The 21,289-nt window shown below is 47.4% G+C and overlaps 1 protein-coding gene across 1 annotated transcript; it reads right to left on the reverse strand.

Annotated features, from left to right (window-relative positions):
* Window positions 1-747: 747 nt before the first annotated feature.
* On the reverse strand, window positions 748-20,514 carry GPRC5A (G protein-coupled receptor class C group 5 member A). Its single transcript, XM_065922217.1, has 4 exons — window positions 20,302-20,514; window positions 5,990-6,918; window positions 2,010-2,068; window positions 748-1,708 (listed from the first exon to the last, which is right to left on the reverse strand). Exons 2-4 carry the CDS (start codon window positions 6,909-6,911, stop codon window positions 1,616-1,618), a joined length of 1,074 nt encoding a protein of 357 aa, XP_065778289.1. The 5' UTR covers window positions 6,912-6,918; window positions 20,302-20,514; the 3' UTR covers window positions 748-1,615.
* Window positions 20,515-21,289: the final 775 nt, after the last annotated feature.

A 21,289-nucleotide genomic window follows, 5' to 3' on the forward strand; every position in this document is an offset into this window, starting at 1 on the left:
ATTGCAGGAGGATTCTTTACCAGCTGAGCCACAAGGAAACGCCAGAGAAGCCCCTGTAACTCCCCTTTCCATTACGAAACTAGGCTGACGTTAGTGCAAAGTCACGTGAGAAGCAATCAGCTAAATCTCTGTGAAATGTCCATTTCCCTAATTCAGTGCATCATTAATTCCCTCCAACCTCACCACACCTCTCCCCACAATGGGTTTTCTCTGTGACGAGAAGCAGAGTGTCAGGCTCTTGGGCGGTAAATCCTTAACTCAGCAATCCATCTTGTAAATGTCATTCATTTTTCTTTCTTTCTTCTTTCCCCAAAAGCAATTTTACACTGCCCTGCCCAGCAAAGCTGTTTCTGGGATTAAGCAAATGATAATTGCTAGGTAGCCTGTCTTTTCCGAGAGAGATTATGAACTAATTCTGTTAAATTAGAGATCTGGACTTAATCCCTCCTACAGTTAAACCTCAGATGAAATGTGACACTGGCTCTGAGGTCTCCTCCTGGTCTGACCCCGGCTGCCAAACTCCATTCTGAAGCTGCCACTCCCCTGTTTACTTGAAGCAAAACCTCAGACTCTTGACCCTTCCCAGCTCCCCCCTCACCTTTGCCACTCACCCCTAAAACTGGGCAACACACACTTGTAGACACAAGGAGGAGGAGAGACACGTGGAGGAATTTCAAGTCCACACCCAGCGGGACTGAACCTTGAACTTCAGCTCCCACATAAAGACAAAAGTCAGGTGCCCACCACTCACGTGGCTGTGGCCACACTTTTATTGCATCTGGAGGGAAGAATGGTGAATAACTTATTTTACAAGAAACAACCCCCTGCCCATGTGTAGACAATACCCACTTCCAGAATGCAGCGGGTAAACACAGGGTAAATCTATTTACAGAGGCTGAGGAGCAAGGGGATGGGAGATGATCAGCACCAGGAACTCAGAGCAAAACAGCACACATTCTCCTGGCAAAGAAAACTGGGGCTCGTACACTCTGGTGCAGTCTGGAGGGATGGCCCCTGGTGAGGCACAGCAGGGAGGTAAGTCTGAGGACCAACGGCATGTCTGGGAGAGCTGGCGCTAGGGACCCTGGTTAGGCGGCATCACAGAGGTGACTTTGAAGCCTGTCCCAGCCGGGCAAGAAGGGAGGTACCGGTAAGTTGGTTTCCAGTGTAGATGTGGGCAGAGTAGGCTGAGAGATGGTCCTTTGCTGGTTTTGCTCAGATGTGGAACCCTGCTCTGAGCCAAGTGATCAGCACAAAGCCAGCCCAGAGTCAGAAGAGTTGGCTTCGGAGGCTGAACAGGTCACCGTGTGGGTCAGATGACCAGAGCCTCAGTCACGTGTAAAACGGCAGGGATGGTAAGAGTTGCCCTGAGTTGCCCGAGACTCCCACTCGAGAGAAGTAGACTTGGGATGGGATCAAGGAACAACTGCAGTGCTGCTGGGAGCTGTGGTCCCCGCAGCCCCATCCACCCCAGGACAGAGGAAAGGCGGCCGAGGAGGCGGGAGGAGAGGCCTTCCTGTGATGCTCCTGGGAAGACTCAGGACTCAGCCTTCACCTCGTGGACTCCCTGCTGGCTCTGCTGACGTGCGGCGTTCATCTCACCCGTTGGGTCACGTTAACTGACATCTTTCCTTCCTTCGTAGTCACTGTAAGGGCTAACCCGAGTCTGGGCCCGAGGAATGGAGAAATCCTTTGGGGAATCCCGATTCTGAAAAGGAAGCATTTCGTCTTGTTCAACTCACTCCACTTCCCCGGCCATTTCCACAGCACCTCTTCCTCCAACTCGGGCAGGATTCTAACGTTCCTCCCCTTTCTTCTCAGTCCTCCCCTGCTCCGTGCTCAGGTCTCCTGTCCTAACCTCACGAGGCAGATTACAGGAAAAGTAGGCCCGTCATCCTCTCTAGGTGACATCTAGGGGCCATCAGAGTGGCAACATCATCTGTTCCCGAAGGACAGATGTTCCTGCGGTGCTAACACTGCCGACGAGAAAGGGGAAAGGGCTCCTTTACCTGTAGCTGGAAATGGGTGGAGTACGGCGCGTAGAGCGTGCTCCCTGTTTCTTCAGAACCTGAAAAAGATGGAGAGGAGTAGGTAAACATCAGGGTCCCCTCCTCTGCACCCCAACCTGTGCTCACCCCAGGTGAGTCATGTATAAACCATGATGCATATCCGTTTAATTCTGTCTCCCTGGGAGACGATCAGCGTTTTTGTTTTGTTTTTTTGTTGTTGTTGTTTATTTGTTTTTAAAGAGCTATCTTACTCTCTTTTTAATTCTTTTAATATTGATTTATTTATTTGGCTGCACCAGGACTTAGTCACAGTACCTGGGATCTTAGTTCCCTGACAAGGGATTGAACCTGGGCCCCCTGCATTGGGGATGCAGAGTCTTAACCATCAGACCACCAAGGAAGTCCTTGATGGTCAATTTTATGCCAGAGGAAACTGTCCTCAAGCCTAGGACCAGGCACAGAGGCAGCCTAAAATTGGTTGAATAAATGAACAACTAGCCACATATAATCACTAGGGAAATACCTTCCAAAACAGCCTCCAGGGAGACATATGTACACCCATGGCTGATTCATGTTGATGTTTGACCAAACAAAACAGATTCTGTAAAGCAATTATCCTTCAATTTAAAAATTAATTAAAAAAAAAATAACCCTCCAGAGGCTCTTCATCCTAGGACACTTCAAAAGCACATTTGAAGCTAGTGTTTTCAGACACAGGTCTGACCAGAGGTGTACCTAGAGGGCATCTTACTGAGGCTTTACCCACTTCTTTACCTGCCCAACAAGGAGGGGTGGAAATTCCATGATTTTCTTGTGAAGGGATAGAATCTATGAACAATCATTTTCTATTATTTGGGAGAAATCAGAGGGATTTTTTTTCTCTTGGCCAAGTGGCATAGAGGATCCAACCAGAGATTGAACCTGTGCTGCCTACAGTGAAGCACGGGGGAGTCTCAACCACTGAACCACCAGGAAAGACCGAAATCAGAGGGATTTAGACTCAGGAACAGACCAGTAAACACACACGTTCATCACAAAAACTATTTAAGGAATTCCCTTCCAGTCCAGTGGTTAGGGCTCCACACTTTTCACTGCTGTGGCCCATGTTCGATCCATGGTTGGGGAACTAAGATCTTCCAAGCTGCCCATGCATGCTTGAGTGCATGCTCAGTCATGCCCAGCTCTTCACAGGGCAGCTAAATACATACATACAATGCAATTTAAAGCAATCCATTTATTTCCCACCAAATTTACCTCTTCAGTTTACTCAACAAATTTCTAGGCACCTTCGGTATGTGAGATATTGTGAAAAATAGAAGGATTAATCAGACTGATTCCTGCCCTAAGGCTGACACTGGAGAGTCCGGAATATCTGACAGCTACGAAAATAACTCCAAGATGAGACAGACTCTGATAACAGCATCTCAAAGGTCTAGAGCTAGATGGGTGGAGAAAAGACTGAGCGAGACTGGAGAATAGGGACGCTGGAAAAGGGAGAGAATAAGGAGGGGCATGTCCTCTTTGAATAAAGAGAAAGGAGGGACAAGGAGGGACAGACACTCTCTGAGCCCAGACAGGCAGACGGGAAAGTGCAGGGGATTTGGTTTGAACTGGGAGCACAGCTTTGGGGGTGGCGGGGTTCCGGCTGTGAAAAGCCTCACCAGTCGTGTGTGCTGAGTGGTTCAGTTGTGTCCGACTCTTTGTGACCCCGGGGACTGTAGCCCGCCAGGCTCCTCTGTCCCTGGGATTTCCCAGGCAAGGATACTGGAGTGGGCTGCCATTTCCTTCTCCAGGGGATCTTCCCAACCCAGGGATCAAACACGCATCTCTTATGTCTCCTGCATTGGCAGGCAGATCCTTTATCACTCACTGAGCCTCCTGGGAAGCCCACCAAGGATTTGGTAAACGCAGTGGATAATGGGGAGCCAGTGAGGCATAGGGGCAGGAAAGGGGGTGGGCAGAAGAGTATTTTAGGGAGAGGGAGCTGACAGTGGTCCATGGAGTGAAGGGAAAGGATTAAAGGATGGAAGGCCAGTTAAGGACCCATAACGTGGATTCAGGCATAAGGTGATAGACTGAAGCATTGGGAATGGACAGGAGGGGATGGGTGGGAAAATATCCCCTCTGCCCTGCCCCCTGGGCTCCCCCTCCCTTCAGACTTCCCAGGGCACAGGAGAGGAACCAAGGCTACAGAGGTAATACCAGCAGGTCGTGCACCACAGGCTCCAAGGGCAGAGAAATTCACTAGCTGGAGCTATGAACCTGGCCTTGGAGGTCCCTCCCTTCTATTCCCAACCCCCTCCCCTTCCCTGATTAGGCCCAGAGACTGATATAAACTCAGGAGACCAACGCACAGAGGCATATGAAAGCGAGAGTGAAGTTGCTCAGTCGTGTCCAACTCTTTGAGGACTCCATAGACTGTAGCCTACCAGACTTCTCCATCCATGGGATTTTCCAGGCAAGAATACTGGAGTGGGTTGCCATTTCCTTCTCCAGGAGATCTTCCTGACCCAGGGATTCAACCTGGGGCTCCTGCATTGTAGGCAGACGCTTTACCAGCTGAGCCACCAGGGAAGTCTAGAGACTGATATAAACTCAAGAGACCAATGCACAGAGGCATATGAGTAAAGACAATTTCTGGCTATTAGTGTAGTCTGGCTGCTCACCATTCCAGACAAGAGCAAAATTCCCTCCTGCAGGCCAGAGACAGACAAGAAAATGTAGCTCTTCGGGCTACATCGAAATCCTCAGTAACTTTATGGAGATTCCTGCTGGTTTATGATTTTTCTCCCCACTTCGTGCTCTGTGGTCACTGCATGACTGGGCTTTGTGCATTCAAATCTACAAAAGCAGGGGCTTCCCTGGTGGCTCAGTGGTAAAGAATCTGCCTGCCGTTGCAGGAGGTGCGGGTTCCATCCCTGATCTGGGAAGATCCCACATGCCTGGGAGCAACTAAGCCTGTGTGGCTTAGCAACTACTGAGTCAACGCGCATGCGAGCCTGGAAGCCACAACAACTGAGTCCCCCGTGTTGCGACTACTGAAGCCCAAGTGCCCTAGAGCCCATCCTCTGCCACAAAAGAAGCCCCTGCAATGAGAAGGCCTTGCACGCAACTGGAGAGTAGCCACCACTGGCCAAAACTAGAGAAAATGCCCTCAGAGCAATGAAGACCCAGCATAGCCAAAAATTAAATAAATGTATATTTTTAAAAATCCACAAAGTCTCCACATTTCTACAAAAGTTGCCCCGTTGTCTTCTATAAAGGACACCATCATCTCACCCACTTGTCTCTGGGAAGTTCTCCTTTTCCATTCCTTTGCTCCACCTTGTTTTGATTCAGAGAAACCTACATGGTATTGGATAGAAAGTACTAGATAGGGACTTCCTGGTGGTCTGGTAGTTAAGACTTCACCTTCCAATGCAGGGAGTGCATAGGTTCAATCCCTGGTTGGTGAGCTAAGACCCACAAGCCTCGTGGGCAAAAAGCCAAAACATAAAGCAGAAGCAATATTGTAATAAATTACATAAAGATTGTAAAAAATGGTCTGTGCCTATGTGCTCAGTCGTGGCTGAATCTTTGTGACCCCAGGGACTGTAGCCCGCCAGGCTCCTCTGTCCGTGGGATTTCCCAGGCAAGAATACCGGAATAGGTTGCCATTTCCTTCTCCAGGGGATCTTCCTGACCTAGGGGTTGAACCTGCATTTCCTGCACTGCAGGCAGATTCTTTACTGCTGAGCCACCAGGGAAGCCTAAAAATGATCTACATCAAAAGCAGAAAAAAGGACTAATGACTCCTGAGGCCAGCTTCTAGTTCTATTTGTCTCTAACTAGCTGGATGACTTTTAAGCAAGACCTGAGTTTTGGAGAACTTATGTTTTATCAGGAGCATGTCCTGCATGTTCCCAACAGTAATAATATCTTACGATTTTATTTTATCCATTTTTTCCTTGAAGGATTCTGCACCCAACCAGGTTCTGTACCTTGAATGATCCCCTCTTGAGAGTAAGCTCTGTTCACCATGCCATAGCTCTGTTTCAAGAACTGAGGCTGACAGAAAGCATCCTCCACAGGGTAGTCCATGGGGTTCTGTTGCCTTGTGAGCAGCTGAAACTCGGGTGCAATGTAAGCCAGCAGGAAAACCCAGCCATTGGCCACCAAGGCTGAACTGAGGATGGTGTCGTCCCACTGGGGGCCAAGGGTAGGGACCAAGAGCAGGGTGATCCACGCCACCCAGATGCCAATGGAGAGGATGGTGGTGAGGTAGATATGGGCCCCGTGTCTCTTCCAGGCAGTAAAGGGTCCCTGGAAGCTGAAAGAGGCCGTGAGGAAGGTCAGCGCCATGAGGAAGAGGACGTAGATGAGAAGCATGACGAAGTCCTCGTTGCGCCGTGGAGGAGAAAGCTCAGAGAAGATGTTGACGTTGGTCCTGTTCATGGTGAGGACCACATACTCGATGGCAATGATGTCCTGCACCAGACTGAAGCCCAGGGCCAGGCCCAGCATCACCAGCATAGACAGCGGCTGCCTCCCTCGGACCAGCTTCGTCAGGTTGAAGGCGTGAACCAGGAGGCAGGAGAAGCAGAGGGCGAAGAGGACGCCGAACAGGAAGAATCGCGTGGGCCCCGTGCTGCCGTCCAGTGTGATGATGAAGGCGAAGGTGAGGCCGAAGATCCCCAGCACACCCAGGAGGAAGAGGAACTGGGTGGGGAGCAGTTTGCGCTTGTTGGAGTCCTGCACCTTGCAAATGAGGACCAGGAGGGCAATCATGAGGGCCACCGAGGTCACAGCCCCCATGCCAGCCAGCGCCTCTAAGACGATGCCCCAGGCTGCCTCCTTATCACAGAGTCTGTAGTACCTGGGGTCCAGGTCTGAGCGGCAACCAGCAGGGGCTGTTGTGGACATTCTGGTCCTGCAAGAAAGCAAAGTTGGGCTGGGGGTGAATCTCTCCCATTAACTCAGGCATAGAGGACCAGAAACAGTTCAAAAACAATTTTGTATCTTTAGTCAGGGTTTTTTGGAGAAGGAAATGGCAGGTGAAGTGAAAGTTGCTCAGTCGTGTCCAACTCTTGTCGATCCCATGGACTATACGGTCCATGGAATTCTCCAGGCCAGAATACTGGAGAAGGTAGCCTTTCCTTTTGCCAACCCAGAGGTCGAACCCAGGTCTCCTGCAAAGCAGGTTGATTCTTTACCAGCTGAGCTACTGGGGAAGCCCAAGGAAACGACAACCCACTCCAGTATTCTTGCCTGGAGAATGTCATGGACAGGGCAACCTGGTAGGTTACAGTCCATTGAGTCACAAAGAGTGGGACATGACTGAAGCGACTTAGCACAGGCAGTCAGGGTTTTACCTCTGTATTTACAACGTTGGATCAAGCTACTAGCTGTTCTCCACCTCTCACAGCAAATTCTAAAGGCTGATGAAGGGAAAGGACTCTTCATACCTCCCTCCCTGCAATTTAACTATATTAATAGTTTCCCTGAAGCCAGGAAACCCAGAACTCTGAATGGAATATTTGAGTCATGTCTCAAGGAATACATCACAAAGAACTTGCCAGAGTTCCTGCTATTTTTGACCAGTGCTTTCTTAGGAACTGGTGAACATGGAATTATCTAACCATAAAGTTAATACTTCGTGAATTCCTTGGCGGTTCAGTGGCTAGGACTCAGCGCTCTCACTGGCGGGGCCCGAGTTCGATCCCTGGGCAAAGAACTAAGATCCCACAAGCCTTGTGGAGCACCTAAAAAAATAATAAAGCTAACACTTGAATCATATTAACAGTCTCCAGTTTTTTTCTACCTCAGGCCCAGCCATGGATATTATCTGTAAGCCTCCCAATCTCTCTCAGACAAGAGAATCATAGGTATTATCTGAGTTATGTGAACCACAGATTTCTCTGGAGAGTGCCAGCCTTCCCCTCTTAGCCACTGAGCCCTCATCTTGAGCTCTGCTGTCACATATTATTTTCCCTCCCAAATTAAGGTTTAGAAGGATGGCACTGCTGATCCCAAAAGCAATGGGACCAGTCTTCCCTGTCATGGGGTTGGCCACGCTGCATGGCCATGCGGGGTCTTAGTTCCCCAACCAGGGATCGAACCCATGCCCTCAGCAGTGAAAGTGTGGAGTCCTAACCACTGGGCCACCAGGAAAGTCCCCATAGCAAGCTCTTAATCAGCTACTCGTAAGGAGGGACATCCTGGATGACATGAAAACAGGTGATCCAACAGAAAATATCACCAATAGCTCATACTCCTTTTTGGGCTTCCTTGGTGGTTCAGATGGTTAAAAAAAAAAAAAAAAAAAACCTGCCTGCAATGCAGGAGACTCAGGTTCAATCCTTGGACCGGGAGAATTCCCCTGGAGAAGGGAATGGCAACTCACTTCAGTATTCTTGCCTGGAAAACCCCATGGACAGAGGAGCCTAATAACTTATCAACAGACATATAATTTTTTTTTCTGAATTATTTGACTGTTTTTAAGTTTCTATGACACAACAGAAAGCTTTTGTTTTGTTGCATGCTGTTTATGGAGTTGTGGTGTTTTTTTTTTTTTTTTGCTATGTTGCAGGGGTGCTATGTGAGATCTTAGTTCCCTGATGAGGGGTGGGCCCCGTGTCCCCTGCATTAGAAGCACACAGTCTTAACCACTGAGGCCCAGGGAAGTCCCTCCAAGCTTCACTTTGTAACCCAGCCATTCATTCAACCAGCACCACTACGTGTCCATCATTCTGCCAGATGATCAACTGGTAAAGGGGAAACAGACATCAGACATGTTTCTTACTATAGTAGAAGAAACAGATCTAACCTGGCCCTGCTGCATTGCCTTCCATGGACTCCCCTGGCCAGGGGTCTGTCACCTGAACTCCAGCCCAGGGATATGACACCCTGGTCATCCCAACCGCACGCAGGGCACAGAGCAAAGGATGGGTGATGTTCCACCTCCGCAAGGTGGTGCAGAATGAGATGCAAGAGGACAAAGAAAGGCAGATGAGCTTCAGATACAGGCAACCCCTGAAACACAAGACGCCCCAAAGTCTGATATGGGTGGTACAGGACAGGGAGAGGGACAGGCCCCCCTGCCCATGCTGAGGATGTAGAAGAGGAAGGGCGCGGTCTAGGTCAAGGGCAGTGTCCGTAGGGGAAGGGACCAGGCTCACTCCCTCCTCCCTCCCCGCTGCACTCCTCTTGGATTAATCACAAGGGCGGCTTCCAGCTGGAAAGGTATTTCTCTCACCCTCCATGCCCCTCCCTGGCACTGCTCCTTCCCCACCCCTCAGGGCAGTGATGTTGGTTGACAAGTCATTGTTGTCATAATTATCTGATAATTATAAAGGACTCTGAACCAGTCTACTCTGAACTCTCAATCTTGAGAGGCTGATGAGGTTTTCCACTAAAGGAACGTTCTGGTGCTGCCCGGCCCCCAACTTGGACCTCTGAGCCCCTCACTTCTGTGCAGCCGTACGGGGAGGGTTTGTGTGCTGGGGCCTCCTGGCACCCCCAGACCAGGGTCCAACACTGTAAACACACGAGGAGAAAGAGAACCTGGTATGACTTTCTTAACATTAGAGAAACCATTTTTAGTCTAAACCATTTTGTGATCTATGCCTGGAAAAGACTTGCCCTTGAATAGGTCTCAGCAATTAACAATTTTTTTTTTGGCTACACCTCTCATTGAGATCTTAACTCCCCAACCAAGGATCAAACTCATGCCCCCTGCATTGGAAGCAAGGAGTCTTAACCACTGGACCACCAGGGAAGTCCCCACTAGATCATTTTTAGCCAGATCTCAAACATCATTCTCTACATAGCTGCTTCAGCATATATTTGTCAAGAACAAAACTCTTTTTTAACTTCATCCCACTTTAGAAATTAACATTGATGCTTTCATGTCAAATATCCAGTTAAGGTTCATGGTTCTCAATTCTCTCAAATTGAGAAACTTTTCAAATGAAAACGTCTTAGTAAATTTTTTTTTATCTGAGTGACTAATTTTTTGAAACTATCCGTCCTATTTCACCTCTCAGTCCTCCTCCACCCTTTCCCCAACATGACAGCGATTGAACAATGAGTCTGAAATGTCCCGAGCACTTTACGTTTTGTCAGAGGGAAATAAAACTGAACAAACTCACTCACAAGCAGATCTGCACTGAGAAGGCACTGGGTCACGCAGGGAATGGCCCAGATGAGCTGCCAGGATGGGGGCTGGGGAAAGGGACAGGGTTCGGAGGAGCTGAAGTCCTTTATTTTATTTATTTATTTATTTATTTTGAAGTCCTTTAGAAGGCAGGGTTTGAGGAAGAAAAGAGCAGCACCACCATTTGAGAATAGAAACTCAAATAAAAGAGAATAAAAAAGCAACAGCCTCAGAGAAGAACCTGAGGGCTGGAGGAGAGAGAGAAACTGAAATGAGATTAGAGGTCATGCGGTCATCATTCGTAACCAGAGTCAAGGGCAGAGAGACCTATGTGACTTCCCTGGTGGTCCAGTGGTTAGGATTCCATACTGCCACTGCCGTGGCCCAGGTTCAATCCCTGCTCAGGGAACTGAAATCTTGCAAGCTTCACAGCACAGCACCCCCCTCCCCCCAAAAAAGGAAGGGTGGGCAGAGAGAACTAGAGTTCAACCAAGAAAGCAGGTGCTCCTACAAAGGCCAAACAAGGACAAAAAGAGACAATTTACTCCTAGACCTGCTCTGAAGAGGAGGGAAGGTCTCATAACTCATTCTCACAATGGGTCAAGCACAGCTGTATACAACTCATTTGTCTGAGTCTTGCAACCACCTTATGATATAGCCCATATCATTTTTTAAATATTTATTTTTATTTATTTGGCTGTGCTCTTAGTCGGGGCACACGGAATCTTTTAAGTGTGGTATGTGGGATCTAGATCCCTGCCCAGGGACTGAACCTGTTTTTCGAGCATGGAGTCTTAGCCACTGGCCCACCAGGGAAGTCCCAGGCTTAGGCTCTCAGAGTCACTCTGTCTGTGGCCAGAGGACAAGCTATCACCTGTCCACCCTCAGCCCCTGCCTACCTCTCCAGCCTCATGCCTCACCATGCCTTCCTCATCATCCCCTTATGTGTGATTCTCATTATCCCCCCAGTAAGCCCCACTATCTCGCTTCAAATCTGCCACCCCATCTGTATGGGGCATTCTCCCCGACATCCCTCACCTTAGAGGTCCCCTCTTCCAGGATGTTTCCCTGGATGCCCTAGTTCAGTGAGAGATTGTTGTTGTTTACTCACTAAGTCATGTCTGACTCTTTGAGACCCCACGGACTGTAGCCTGCCAGGCTCTGTCCATGGAATTCTCCAGGCAAGAATACTGGAGAGGGTTGCCATTTCCTACTCCAGGGGACCTTGCCAACCCAGGGATTGCATCTCCTGCATTAGCAGGCAGATTCTTTACAGCTGAGCCACGGGGAAGCCCCCTGATGAGAGCTACATCCCCTGTATTCCCAGAGAGCCTTCACATTGCTTGCATTTATCACAAAATCCTATAGTGCCCCTTGGTGAGTCTTTGTCTTCTAAATTCAAAGCCTCCTTAAAGCAGGGATTGAGCTGTTAAAATTCTCTCCCCAACCACTAGCCTCGTGCCTGACGCAGTGAAAGTGAAAGTCGTTCAGTCGTGTCTGACTATATGGTCTATATGGACCATATGACTATATGGTCCATGGAATTCTCCAGGCCAGAATACTGCAGTGGGTACCCTTTCCCTTCTCCAGGGGATCTTCCCAACCCAGGGATCAAACCACATTGCAGGTGGATTATTTACCAGCTGAGCCACAAGGGAAGCCCAAGAATACTGTGAGTGGGTAGCCGTTTCCTTCTCCAGCGGATCTTCCTGACCCAGGAATAGAACCGGGGTCTCCGGCATTGCAGGTGGATTCTTTACCCGCTGAGCCACCAGGGAAGGGCAAGCACCTAACCAGGATGGATGAGTGGGTGTGTGGATAGGAGTAGGATCTGGTGGGGAGCAGGGCTACTCTTGAGACAGTGGGGTGGGGCGGGCTTCCTCATAAGCCCCCACTGCGTTCGGCCCCAGTTCTAGCTCCCTCACCCATCCTTCTCAGGTGGGTCTGAGGTGGGAGTCTAGCCACAGCTGGGCCACTAAGTGATTCCAGGTGCCTCCTGGTAGCTTGGGTCCTGAGTAAGCAGATCTAAGCAGAGGTTTTACTGGAATCCAGTCATTCGCTCCCACCCAATTCTGATGACTAAACCCTGCGCTCTGGAGGGAGATGGTGAGGTTTCAGCCTAGCCCCAGACACGAGCAAGGACCTTGAGTCATAAGGGTGAGACCCCCTTCACTTATTACTGCAGCTGAGCCAGCCACGCCCATCCAGTAATCCACCAACGCCCACAGCCAAGACCCCGACAGCCCTTGGTGCTGGCTTAAACCCTTTTCAGATGAGTCAATGCATGACAGAAAGGTTAAAAAAACAAATGAAAGATGGAGGAAAGAGGAAAAAGAAAAAAAAACAAAGTGGGGGTTGGGGGGAAAGACGAGAGGGAAGCAGGGAGGGAGGGAGTCACTGGGCTCTATTCCGAGGCCGCTGACTCCGACCTTTAGGACAGAGGGGTTTCAGCTGCCTCTCTGTATGGACACCATCTCCTGGAGCCTCCGTTCTCTCCTCTATGAAAGGCAGCCAGGTGCTGAACTAGGCATTCTGAACCCATGTCCAGCAAGGGATGAACAGCTTTTTGTAGACAGTTCCCAAGTCTCTTTCTCCCTTCCCCTCATCCTGCTTCCTGCCCCATCTCCTGTCATTAAAAGAATGTCTGCCCCAAACTCCTAACCAAACTCCAGACCAGGGCTGAAGGTGAGGTTGAAGGGTCTGAGTACTGGCTTAGGACACCAGGGGAACACTCGCCTGCTAGACAGAGCCACAGGGTCACTGGAGCAGGACTGACCCTAAAGTGGCCCTGACCGACACAGGCATTGATGGGGATGCAAGGTCAAATGCCAGCAGGTGAAGGGTCTCTCAGGTGCTCCTTTCCAACCTCTGAGACCCCCTTTACCCAGAGAGGTGGGGAGGGTGTCTGGAGTTACTTACATCCAGACTTAGTAGCTTGCCTAGCTGGCTGTATGTGACCCTCCCCGGATTATCTGAGCAGGAATCACCCGTGACCCTGAATTTTGCCCAGAGCTGATCTTAACGTTCCTCCTTATATGAGATTTATCTCGTTCTGTCATCTAAAAAGAAGAGGACATCAGATGGTGAAGACTCCGCCTACAATGCGGGAGACTCAGGTTTGATGTCTGCATTAGAAATATCCCTTGGAGGAGGAAATGGCAATCCACTCCAGTATTCTTGCCTGGAGAATTCCAGGGACAGAGGAGCCTGGCGGGCTACAGTCCACAGGGTCACAAAGAGTCGGACACACCTGAAGCGACTTGGCACAGCACATGTATCTACATAGGGGCTTCCCAGGTGCTGCTAGTGGTAAAGAACTCACCTGCCAAAGCAGGAGACAAGAGATGCAGGTTCGATCCCTGGGTCAGGATCACCTGGGCGGTCCCTATGTATGGTCCCTGGGTTGGGAAGATCCCCTGGAGGAGGAAAGGGCAACCCACTCCAGCATTCTTGCCTGGAAAATCCCATGGACAGAGGAGCCTGGTGGGCTACAGTCTGTGGGGTAACAACTGAAGTAATTTAGCACACATATATATAACTGATTCCCTTCGCTGAGCACCTGAAGCTAACACAACATTGTAAATCAACTATAATCCAGTAAAAACAGCACAAAAAAAACTTTTAATAAAAAGAAGAGGGTGATAATGGCCTCTTAGGGTAACTGCCTGGGGGATGATAAAAAACAACTCAAGTGTTTGTTAAGTCAAGCCAAGTCTTCACACCATCCCAGCCAGGCAAATTGGCAATTTTCTAACATTTTAATTTTCTCTCTATTCTGGAGTTGCCACACCCCTTCAGTAGTAATAACAATAGTCACAATATAAGTATGAACGATACAAATGACAACTACTGTCACATATGGAGTCCGCTTAAGAGCCAGACTCAGTGCTGAGAGTTTGTATGTTTCCAGGTGTAATTCACTCATTAACATGGTTTTACGTCTATTTTATCATTTCATATTCCTACAACCCATTTTGTAGGTGATAAGACTGATTCTTGGAGAATTTACATATTGAATTTACATATTCAGTGTAACAAAGGAAGATTATCCCTTTATGAACAGAATTTTAATCTTTATGAATAGAATTTAATCTTTCGTTTCATCTCTAAATCACAATTATGCTCCCTGAAGCTTTTCTCCCTGACTCCAGCCTCTATTTATTTTCTTATTTTTATTTTTTTAATCGAAGTATAGTTGATTTACAATGTTGTGTTAGTTTCAGGTACAGCAAAGTGATTCAGTTATGCATATTTATATTCTTTTTCATATTCTTTTCCATTATGGTTTATTACAGGATATTAAATACAGTACCTTATGCTACACAATAGGACCATCTTGTTTTTCCACTCTCTATGTAATAGTTTGCATCTGCTAACCGCAAACTCCCAATTCATCCCGACCCCAGCCCCCCTTACCTTTTGACAACCGCAAGTCTGTTTAAGCCTCTCTCTATTTAAACATCTGAGAAGTCGCCAAAGTAAGCAATTCTGCAATTGGCCAATCTTCCTGTCAATCAATATTTTTTTTTTCCAATCAACATTTAAGTGTCTGCTTTGTGTCCGGTGCTGTGTTAAGTATACAAATCACTCAGACCCTCAGACCCAAAGTGTGGCCACTGCCCCAGGACGACCAACAGAGCCACACTGACACATAAATAAGGGATACAGAGTGTTTGGGGGATCTCGAGGGCACACGGAAAAGAGTGACCCACTCTCCCTAATGGGGTTTTATTTAAAAAAAAAAAAAAGAGGCTTTAGAGAGGAAACCAGGGAGATGAGGCCTGAGAGATGGGCAAGGAATGGTGGGAGATTCTTAGGAAGGCAGAATCAATGGAGCTTAGAAATACAGGCTTGTGGGAAGAGGTGCCCAGTTTAGATCGGTTGAATCTAAAATGAATTGGAGGGACTTCCCTGGAGGTCCAGTGGTTAAGACTCAGCTCCCACTGCAGAAGGCACAGGTTCCATTCCTTGATCCCTGGTCAGGGAGGCATCATTTAATTCTCACAACAGCTCTGTTACTATGCCTGCATTTTTTATTTTGTTGGAGTCTACTTGATGTACAGTGTTGCATTAGTTTCAGGTGTATAGCAAAGTGATTCAGTTATACATACACATATATTCATTTTTCGATTCTTTTCTCATGTGGGTTAACAGAGTATTAAGGAGAGTTCCCCTGTACTATCCAGTAGGTCCTTGTTGGTTATCTTCTGACTCATATACAGTAGTGTGGGTGTGTTCACGCCAGATTAGGCCCCCCTTATACAGTACAGAAAACAGAGGTACAGAGACATTAAATAACTTGCCCAAGATGACCTGACTTTTAGAAACCAGGCTCCTAGAAGTTCCCTGGTGGCCTCGTGGTTAGTATTCTGGGTTTTCACTGCCATGACCTGGGTTCAACCCCTGGTTAGGGAACTGAGATCCCAGAAACCATACAGTGCAGCCAAAAAAATAAATAAAAGCCAGGCTCCATGACACCGGGCTGTGCTGACCTCCCGGTGCTCAGACATGGGAGTCTGAGGCTCAGGAGATGTTTGGGCTGTGAGCACAAGTGAGGGGTCATGGAGGGGTCACAGCTGTGGATACCAGATCATACAGAGAGCATGTATGGCAGTGAGAGGGCCAAGGACAGAACCCTGCAACACCATCTCAACCAAGCAGGAGTCAGCAGAGGTTGTTCAAAAGAGATTGCCAGTGTTAGTACGAGAAATAAGCCCAGCTGGTCTCCCAGGAACCAAAGAGCAGCTTCCCAGAGTGGTTGATGGAGTAAGATGCTCCAAGGACAGCAAAGAAGAGAAGATCTGAAAATGGACTTTTGGATTTAGGAATTTAAAAAAAAAATGGATCTGCCAGGGGACTTCCCTAGTGATACAGTGATTAGGACTCCCCCTTCCAATGCTGGGGGTGCAGGTTCAAGTCCTGGTCGAGAAGCTAAGATCCCACATGCCTCTCGGCCAAAAATACTGAAACATAAAACAGAAGCAATATTTTAATGAAGTCAATAAAGACTTCAGAAATGGTCCACATCAAAAACATCTTTAAAAAAAAAAGTATATCAGCTCCTTTTTGTCTGTTAGAACAGATTCAGCCTCAATTTGAGCTTCGAGGCTTTTCTCCAACTAGTCCTCCCACCTACTTTTTCCAACCTTCCTAACTCCCATCCCCACATCTATGAAACACTTCCAAGAGCATTTTCTCTCTGGAAGGGAACTGGGGCTCATCTAAGACCTTCTCTGACAAAGTGGCTCTTTGCCTCACCACATACATTATTCTCCTTGCCAGAAAGACCCTTCTCCCCCTAATCACAATTCATGTACCATGTTTCTTAGAAATTTGACTCCAAACTTACCTCTACCTTGAGGGTTTTTTAGTTATCAGTCCCAACTTATTCTAAATCTGTGATCTCATTGTAGTTATTAACTATTAACTATTTTTCAGCACTCAAGTCTTTCCATAGATATGTCATATATTACAGCGGTCCCCAATCTTTTTGGCATCAGGGACTGGCTTCTTGGAAGACAATTTTTCCATGAACCAATGTGGGCTTGGGGGGTGGTTTCAGGATGATTCAAGTTCACTACATTTACTATACACTTTGTTTCTATTACTATTACATCAGTTCCACCTCAGATGATCAGGCATTAGATGCCAGAGGTTGGGGCACCCTGGTACAGCAAACATTAATATCAGTGCTAACTCGCCTATCAGATAGCAAACTTTTAAGGAAATAGAGCAAATCTTCTATTTGTTGCTATTGCCCTCACTATATGCTCTGCATAGTGGTTGTTAAGCAAATGATTTGGACTAATACTGGGTGTGAATAAAGCAAGTTATTCATTAGTAAGTGTGAGTAATGGAAAGGAAAGATTTTGGGAGCTGCATAGGTGATGCTAATCCTTGTGTTTTAGTCTAGGCTGAGTTCCAAGATGAGGGTGGAGTCCCACAGAAATTCCTCTGTACTAGGTGCAGGATTAGCTGTAAATGGAAAGTATCTACAACAAAATGTCCAGGAACCCCTCTTCCAGGTAAGCCATCTGGATTCTGATGACATAAAAATGATGCATCGTCGGAACAGCGTGTGAACAACATCTGAGTAACATCACTGAGTTGAGTTTCTGAGTAGTAACTAGGAGAAAATAAAGCATCATTCCTACATAGGCAGAGTCAAACAAGCACTGAGTTGGCCAGAAAGTTCATATGGGTTTTTCACAAGATCTTACAAAAAAGCCTGAATGAACTTTTTTGGTCAACCCAAAATAAGAACAGTGTTCATCCCAATTTCTTCACTTTTTGAAGGTATTATATTCCTCTATTCTAAACAATGCATGTGAACTTTAGATAAATTACTGAACCATAAAATAAAATACAGGAAATCACTTTTTTTGACTTAAGATTTTGAGTGAAACTATTAAATCTCTTATGCCCAGAATTTAAGGATGTGAAAAGCATCGAGAAAATAGGTGGATAAGATGAAGTCCTCTTCTGGTATACCACCTCAAAGACACCTTCTTTCAAGTGTTTTACTTCCACATATAAAGGTGATATATTTATGTTCTGAAACTTATCTCTCCTTACAAACCTGTATTTCTAAACCCTGAGAATGGTACTGCTATATACTCAGTGTATCTAAAAATACAATATAGATTATCTAATGTGGGAGAAGATGAAGAGAACAGACTATGTGGCCAAAATTAGATGACAATAGCAAGCAACTATTATTACAATAAAAGTAAATGGAACATTTTTTATTTTGAAAAGACTAAATCAAACCATATTATACCTATAAAAACCTCACCTAAAACAATAGGATTCAGAAAAGTTGAAAGAAAAGGAAAAATAAAAATAAGTGCAAAAAAAGCAGCAACAACAGAGGTTTATTTAGAAAGTATTATGTATCAGGTACAAAGTTAAATGAATTGAGTTATTATTATCACACAAAGTTTAGTTAAGGCAAAAAGCTATTATGCTGACCTAAAAAATTTTTTATAATAATTAAGAATGCTCCACATTGAAGATATAACCATCATAAACTTGTATGCAGTGAATAATATACCACCAAAATACATAACACAATAGCTACCATGAATACAAAAAGAAATCAAAAGAAATACTATAGTTACAGGAGATTTTAACACTTCTTTATCACTCCTCAGCAAATGAAATAGAAAAAATAAATAGCAATGAGGTAAATTTTTAAAGTGTTCTATGGATACTTTAATCAAAATATGCTCTATCTTTATATTTTATTAGATCTCTATGATTAGTAATATAATTCAGATCCTCTATATCTGTGATCAGCAAATATTTTCTGTAAAGGGCCAAACAGTAAGTAGTTTAGGCTTTGCAGTCCATTTGTTTGTAGCCGAAAGCAGCCATAGATGATATATAGACAAAATGAGCATGGCTGAGTTCCAATAAAACTTTATTTACAAAAACAGGCCGTGGGATGTTTTCAGCCAAGAATCTGGTTTACCAACTTCTTTGTATGATTTCTTCTATTGAAGTGGTTATGAACCATTTACAAAACAGCATATTTTAGACCACAAAAAATAATAACAATAAAGTCTAAAATAAGAAATGCACAGACCATATATTTTGACCACAAGGCAATCAGAATAGGAATATAAGCAGAAACAAACACACCAAACTACTCAGAAAATTCGAAGACTCCTCAAGCAAAATCATTCTTCCATTCATTGTTTTTAAGGGCCCTACTATACCAACACATCATTTCCTGCCCATTTCCTCAGCTCAATCTGTAGATTTTTAAAATACGATCAACCTGAAGACAAACCCCCAGAATGAGAATGAGAATAAAATCATAGTCAAAATTCTTCTTCACACCCTGTTATCTTCAATTCTCACTAAGGAGTGGGATACAAAAAAGCGTACTCCAAAGAGGATGCTCAAAGAGACATATATAGATAGAGGGGAGCTCTCGGCCCCGGCCCTGGGAGGGAGCTGAGGATCCTTCCAAGACCCCTTAGGAGGAACTCACAGCCCAGCTCAGCCTTTTCACAGCTACAAGCTAGCAGAGCTGGGATGAGAAGTCAGAAGTCGGGCTTCCCGGCTCAAGGCTAAGAGCACTTCCCCAAATGTTAGCTCTTTCTGAGTTTCGCTCATTCCTATATGCCTTTGAAGTACCTATCTACCACTCCACACCTCGAGGCGCCTGTCTCCCAGATGACACCTCTGTTGACCCTCCCAGTACCAGCACACAGACCAGAGGGCAGAGCTCTGACCCCCACCCTCGCCCCTCCCAGGGGCCACAAGTAACCCAAGTATTCCCTTCAGGAATGAGTCCACAGCCCTGGCTGATTCAATCAAACCCTTCAACAGGTGTGGCGTGTACAAACATCAGCCTGGAAGCAACTCAGGAATGGAAAGTCCTACAAATTCCTTGGACCTGAGTTGGCTTCCCTTTCCCCGGGGGGAGGTTTAAGGGACCATATCCGACAATTGGGGGTCATTGCTGAGTCCCATCTGGTTGGTGCCTGAAGGTGGCCTGTTGCTGGATACTCAAATGGACATTCAACCCAGGAGTCCAGAGTAACTCAAGGGACAGCAGAAGGGAGAATGCTGCAGAGTTGATGGCCACGCTCATGTCACGAGAAGAGGCGGCTTCTAGAATCTACTTCCCAAAATTCAGAAGGGCACACTTGTGAAAGGACAAAATAAATGGACACCTCTCAGTATCTGGGTAAACTAGCAGGGGTCACCATCTCCTTCCTGCCCACCCAGCCAGTTCCTTGCCATTCCTCTAAGATCTTCCTCCCTCTTTTCTCTTTCCCTAGACTGAGCCCAGAACTTTTCACCTGCTGGGCCAGGATTCCACCTACTGGGCCAGGATTCCACCTACTGGGTTTGTTCAGTGTATCTGAGCAGAAACTATTTATCCTGATTATCTTTTTGCTCTCTGCCTCTTAGCCTGGGAAGTCCAGGCAGGAAAAAAAAGTCTGAGTTGAGTTAAACTACAGGAATTTCTTTCCTGGGATTTTTTTTTCCCCTCCCAGCCAGCTGCAGTTCATTACCGGGGTTTCTCTCCTCTTGCATCTCTCCCTTCTAGCATCCCCTGCCCCCTCCTACTCCGCACCACCCGACCCCCGAGGATTTCAGTCCCCGAACCCAGCGCGCTCTGGCTCCGTGCGCCTCACTTACCCTGAAGCCTCGGCTTTAGCACGTGAACTCGGCGCTGCTTCGCGCGTGGAGGGATCACTGCAGCCCCTGTAGGTTCTGGGGGAGCCCGTGGGCAGGGATCGCGCCCTCGCGGCGCCGAGCAGTTATAAAGGCGACAGAGGGAGGAGGGAGCGAGGGGGTGAGCAGAGGGACAAGGGGCGGGAGAGGGTCAGGGGGAGAGGACACGCCTATTCCAGTTCCACACTGCGCGCTGTTATGAAAATAAAGTCCCCGGGCCAGGGCATGAGCCAAAAGCCGCCTGACGTCAGCGGCACAGTCACCCTTGCAATGCGGGGTGGTGGCGGGAGGGGAGACCCAGAGCACCCGCTCCGCTCCGCGCGCGGCGCATCAGCTGGTTGGGACGTCCCAGGGCATAGGGTAGAGAAAGGGGTCAGAGAGCAGATGCTTCCTATCGGTTTGGCCAGCTGTCAGCTCAGGAGGGAGCCACCCCCGCCCTCCCGCCGGGCACTCCAGTCCGCCCAGGACACGGGCTGGACAGTTCGGGCTGGACAGTTCGCAATGTCCCATGTGATTCCTGGGTACCCTGGGAAGCTGGGCCCGGGAAACGGGGAACTGGCCAGCGCCTGGGTGCTCTGCAGTGGCAGTCAAGGCGGGTGGAGGCCAAGAAAAATCTCCAGCCCCTCATGGCAACTCCCCCGGTCAGAACTGTCCCCACACCCACCAGTGCTGCCTGATGGCAGAGAGACGGAGAGGACAGGTCCTTACGTCTTCATTTCCTCACTACCCCCTCTTAGAGTCTTGACAACGCAGGTGGAAGAGAATGGATGCCAGATAAAATTATGAAATAAAGGAATTTGCCTTTCTGTCTGGTTCCCCCTCCCTCCACTGCCCACTCCTCTGCCACTGAAACCTGCTTTTATTGACTTGTCAAACAATCCCTGAGTGGCTGCCTCCTGGGTGCCAGCCTCTGGCAAGGCTCTACCCCACTGCCATGCAAGGAGGGGGGGGG

This window comes from Muntiacus reevesi, chromosome 1 (genome assembly GCF_963930625.1).
Source record: "Muntiacus reevesi chromosome 1, mMunRee1.1, whole genome shotgun sequence".
Classification (NCBI taxonomy): Eukaryota; Metazoa; Chordata; class Mammalia; order Artiodactyla; family Cervidae; genus Muntiacus; species Muntiacus reevesi.